The sequence below is a fragment of the Psammomys obesus genome, unplaced genomic scaffold (assembly GCF_907164565.1).
Source record: "Psammomys obesus unplaced genomic scaffold, mPsaObe1.curated_primary_1811, whole genome shotgun sequence".
Taxonomy (NCBI): domain Eukaryota; kingdom Metazoa; phylum Chordata; class Mammalia; order Rodentia; family Muridae; genus Psammomys; species Psammomys obesus.
Genome location: NW_026585987.1, coordinates 10478711 through 10484230, shown reverse-complemented (window position 1 = coordinate 10484230; position 5520 = coordinate 10478711). Strand labels below are relative to the sequence as shown.

The 5520-nt window shown below is 37.4% G+C and overlaps 1 protein-coding gene across 5 annotated transcripts in view; it reads left to right on the top strand.

The window, feature by feature from the left end:
* The window catches only part of Ttc33 (tetratricopeptide repeat domain 33), a 37026-nt gene extending 32063 nt beyond the window's left edge, over positions 1-4963 (top strand). For all 5 annotated transcript variants that reach the window (XM_055601128.1, XM_055601127.1, XM_055601131.1 and 2 more), the window contains exon 5: positions 3808-4963. In XM_055601128.1, coding sequence (XP_055457103.1) covers positions 3808-4161 — 354 coding nt within the window. In that variant the 3' untranslated portion in view covers positions 4162-4963. The remainder of the gene's footprint in view (positions 1-3807) is intronic.
* The last annotated feature ends 557 nt before the right edge of the window (positions 4964-5520 follow it).

The following is a 5520-nucleotide window of genomic DNA, read 5'->3' as shown; positions in this document are numbered from 1 at the left end:
ACACACACACACACACACACACACACACACACACACACACACACACAAATGCATTATCTGTAATTTTAGGTACATAAAAATAATATGATTCCTCAAGGGCATGTCATCAAATATCCTTAGTGTTATTTTCCCTGCTTCCCTTTCCTCTCCCCCTTTTACCCTATTTTCAATTTTATATCATTGTATCCTACACTTCTCCTCTTTGGAAAATACTTGCAGGAAATACATATATCTAGTGGAATGGGAGAGTGAGAAAGCAGGAGGACAAGAGCAAAGCAGAGAAGGAAAGGCTTGTTAAGAGAATTCTAGTTGAGGGTGACAGAGGATGAAAAAATAAGATCATGGTTCAAGAAAAAAAGAATGGGATTACTGAAAACATTTAGGCTTTACTGGAGCCTAGGAAAGGAAAGGAAAGTTAGAAAACAAGTAGGTAGCTGTTTATAAACACTGGTTCTGTTCACTTATGTGGCCCTTAGTCACCAGTGCTGAAATTAGTTTGGGCCTGCCTTTTCTGGTGTGGCATCTGTCATTATCACCTTTTTTTTTGTGTGTGTGGCTGTTTGTGATACTCACTGCTTAAAAGTCTTACTTCCCCAATGTTTTTCCTATTTTCCCAGTCTCATTTTAGTTGGTAGTTTTAATGCTATGATAATTCTTGTGCTGGATGCTTTGTTTGCATAACTCTGTATTTCTTTTTTTTTTTTTTTTTATTTTTTTTTCTGGTTTATTTTTTTTTTTTCTTTTTAGTTACATTTTGTTAACTCTGTGTCCCAGCTGTATTTCGCTCCCTCATTCCCTCCCCAACCCCACACTCCCTCCCTGGTCTCCTCCCTGCCCCTTTCCAAGTCCACTGATAAGGGAGGACCTCCTCCCCTTTCATCTGACCCTGTTTTATCAGGTATCTTCAGGGCTGGCTGCAAAGTCCTCCTCTGTGGCCTAACAGACTGCTCCTTCCCGGGGTGTGTGTGTGTGTGTGTGTGTGTGTGTGTGTGTCAAACAGCCTGCCCTTGAAATCCTGTTAGAAATAGTCCGTGTTCCCCTTACTTTGGAAAACTACTTGGTTACTGAGCTACCATGGGCCACATCCGAGCAGAAGTTCTAGGTTATATCCATAGATGGTCCTTGGTTGAGTGTCAGTCTCAGAAAAGACCCTGTGCCCAGATATGTTTGGTCCTTGTAGAGCTCCTATCCTTTCCACATCATACTAACTTCCCTTCTTTCATATGATTCCCTGCACTCTGCCGAGGGTTTGGTTATGAGTCTTAGTGTCTGCTTTGAAACACTGCTAGGTAGAGTCTTTCAGATGCCTTTTGTGGTAGACTCCTGTCATAAGTTCAATGCACATCCCATTTGTCTTTCTAAATGAGGATTAATCACCTTCGCCTGTGTCCACTTTCTTGATTATCTTCTTTAGGTGTGTAGATTTCATTATGTTTATCATATCTTGTAGGTCTATATAAGCGAGTATATACCAAGTTTGTCTTTCTCCTTCTGGGATACTTCACTCAGAATGATCTTTTCTAGATCCCACCACTTGACTGCAAATTTCATGATTTCCTCCTTTTTGATTGCTGAGTAGTATTCCATTGTGTAAAAATACCACAATTTCTGTATCCATTCCTCCGTTGATGGACATCTGGGTTGTTTCCAAGTTCTGGCTATTACAAATAAAGCTGCTACGAACATGGTTGAACAAATGTCCTTGTTGTGTACTTGAGCAAATTTTGGGTATATACCTAGGAGTGGTATAGCTGGGTCTTGAGGTAGCACTACTCCTAGTTGTCTGAGAAAGCGCCAGATTGACTTCCAAAGTGGTTGAACCAGTTTACATTCCCACCAGCAATGGAGGAGGGTTCCCTTTTCTCCACAACCTCTCCAGCATGTGCTATCACTTGAGTTTTTCATCTTGGCCATTCTGATGGGTGTAAGGTGAAATCTCAGGGTCGTTTTGATTTGCATTTCCCTAATGGCTAATGAGGTTGAGCATTTCTTTAAGTGTTTCTCTGCCATTCGATGTTCCTCTTTCGAGAATTCTCTGTTTAGCTCTGTTCCCCATTTTTTAAGTGGATTACTTGGTTTGTTGCTTTTCTGCTTCTTTAGTTCTTTATATATACTGGATATTAGCCCTCTGTCAGATAAAGGGTTGGTGAAGATTCTTTCCCAATCTGTAGGCTGTCTATTTGTTTTGATGACAGTGTCTTTTGCTTTACAGAAGCTTTTCAGTTTCATGAGGTCCCATTTTCTGTATTTCTTTGCATCAGTGAACTACTATTTTTTTGTGCAGTAACTTTGTAACACGTTTTGGAAATCAGGAAGTGCAATGCTTTTGGCTTTGTCTTTCTTCAAAATTGATTTGATAATTCTAGGTCTTTTGTAGTCCCATATGAATTTCAGAATTTTCCTTTCTGTTTCTATTAAAATTACATCGGGCTGTCGGTAGGTGTTATACTGAATCTGTAGTTTTGCTGTGGCTAGTATATGCATTTTATTGGCATTAACTTTTCTAACTCATGAGCACGGGATATTGCTCCTTTGTGTCTTTAGTTTCCTTTAGCCATGGTTTGTGGGTTTTAGGGTGTAAGCCTTTCATGTCTTAGTAGTTGCTTTTGTATATGAACTCATCCAATTTTTTTTTCTTCACATAGTTCCCAGTGTGTAGAGGAATAATCAAGCCTTGTATGTTGATTCCATATATTGCAGCTTTGTAGAGTTTATAAGTCTTAATAGATTTTTGTTTTCGTTTCGTTTCGTTTTGTTTTGTTTTGTTTTTACTTAGATGCACTGTTTTGTCCAGACCTGACCTCCTTGGTACAAGTCATTTTCCTACATCAGCTTCCTGACCCATGACAGGCAGTTCTGGCAGTCTTCTTGTGGCGTCTTTAGGGTTTCATCTACCAATAGGTGTAATTTTACTTCTTTCTCCCCATTTGTGTGATTTGTATTTTTCTTTCCTGATTCTCTGAATGGGACTTAGAGTTCAGTCATGAATAGAAGTGGGAATAGCATACCAATTGGTTGTTTAATACCAAATGGTCAGCTCTGAAAACATACATACAAGTAACATTTATATAGTCCAAGAAGATTATATTTAGGAATATATACATGCATATGTGCATGTAATAACAATTAATAAAAAAAGAATTTGAAAGAGAACAAAGAGGGGGCATATGAGAACATTTAGAGGGAGGACAGGGAGGGGAGAAATGATGTAATTATATAATATAATCTCCAAAATAAAATTAAAAAAAAGAGGAAGAGCTGTCCTCATTCCTGATCTTGTAGGAAAGTACCCAGTTTTTCACTGTTGAGTGTGGTATTTGTTTTGGATGTTCTAGGCAAGGCTTTTATTAATTCTTGATTTTTATCACTGAAAAGATACTGAAAAATTTCAAGTGATATTTCTTCATCTGTTGGGATAGGGTTTATGATTTTCATCTTATATTGTATTATGTGGTATATTATATCAATTGTCCCGTATTGAACTGTGTGATTACCATCTGAGGGATAAATCTTATGTGGTCATAGTGTAAGATGCCATTGAGATGCTCAAAACTTAGTAGCAGTGCCCATAATTTAGTGGCTTTTTATCCACTAGCATTTGCCAGTGTTTCCCCTCACACTTTTGTATTTTTTTCTGTAATTATTTGGTTATTATGACAGAAGTCTATCTTTTGTATAATTATTGTAGTATACCAGAGTATATATATATGGGTGCATATATACCCATGTTTACTTCTGTGTATGTAATTGTATGTAACAAGATGATATTTAGAAATAACCCAAATAAAAAAAATCTTTTTCCCCCAGGCAATTCGAAGTTTTCAAGTAGCCCTCCACATATATCCAATGAACCCTGAAATATGGAAGGAAGACCTTTCTTGGGCAAGAAAGCTCCAGGAACAGCAGAAAGTAGCAAAGAGGATTGAAAAAAAAGAAATTCCAGCAGAAGGAACAGACGTCTCACCAGGGTCTATCCCTGACTATGACTTTGAAAGTGATGAGATCGTTGCTGTCTGTGCAGCTGTTGCAGAAAAACAGAAGTCAGTATCGGCAAATAAAACAATGGTTATTGTGTCAGCTTCTGGGACTGTAGAGATAGTAAACGAGAAGGAAGAGGGCTCTTCCACCCCAGATGGCTCTGTCTTTATCAAAGCCCGATGAGGCAGTAACAATGAAAAGAGGTTTAAATCTTTTTTTTTTTTTTTTTTTTTTTGGTTGCTGCTAACTGCTTAGATGACATGAGAATACCCACTGTGGAGGAAGAGAAAAACTCTGGTTTGTAAAACGACTTTTTAGATGAAGCATATAAAAAATCAGGTAGCGGCATTGTTCTTTAGTGAGTGGACTGAGCTTCTGCAAGTTTCAGAGTGCACTTAAGGTTAGCGTCGTAAGTGAGATGTGTTTTGATTGATAAACATTTAATTGGATGAGTACCACTTAAAGACACCATTTGGAAAGTGTGTTCTTGAATAGTGAGTAGGTTGGCAGGCACTGTTACTACAGTGCCAACTTGCAGACTTTGTTTTGTGATAAAGAAAGGATATGATTTCTTTCCCTCCTATGATTCTGCTGTTGTCGTTCTTCCTTGTTTTTCTTCACTAGTATAAATGTTCGGAAATCTCAAATATTTCTGACATCCATTTAGATTCAAAATTATCACTTGGTTATGTGTGAACATTTGAATATTTGAAATATTTGAAAGTTTGCCTAAAAATGCATGCAAATGTATGTATCCTGAACATTTCTTTGAACTTTGTTGTTCTAATTTGTGCTTCTGTTTTGACTTTAAAGTTAAAAAGTGGTAACTGTCTTCTTCAGTATTTGATGACTATATGAATACTAGTGTGTCAGAGTGATGGTTTCATTTTACTGTTAAGATTGAGTCCTCTTTTCCACATGTCAGTTATTTGTAAAGATGAACGACATTTACAAATTGTCAGTAAATTCTACTCCTACATTATCATGGCCAAAAAAGAGTTTCCTTTTTTTCTTTCAGGGGGGAGGCTAAACTGGATTAGCATGCTACTCTGCTTCTGAGATAGATTCCCATACATTTTTTAAATTATTTTTGAAAGTATGAAGAACCTTGAAACATTTCTTTCCCTTCTTTTTGACCAAGGTCTTACTTTTAGCCCAGGCTGGCCTCAAGGCTAACTTCCTGCCTCTCATCTGGACAGGTATAATCTACCACAGCTGACTAATGCTTCTTGTTTATAACTTTGCAGCAAACAATTTATAAACATATTTCTAAATAGCTATTTTTGGACCTATTCAGTGAAATGAAAAATAGTTTCAATTTTAAATAGGTATGAAATCTCTCTTTAAAAGCAAAAAGGCAGAAATATTACTAGAGTATCATTTTGTGACTGACAAGGGACTGGAATGTGTAATAGTATAATCGCAAGAGTATGAGCAGTATATGGTGAGGAAGCATTTTAGTGTCAGGTGTGGTAGCAAATGCCTATAATCTTAGCACTGGGAAGGCTAAGGCAGGGAAGTTGTAAGTTTAAAGCCAGCCTG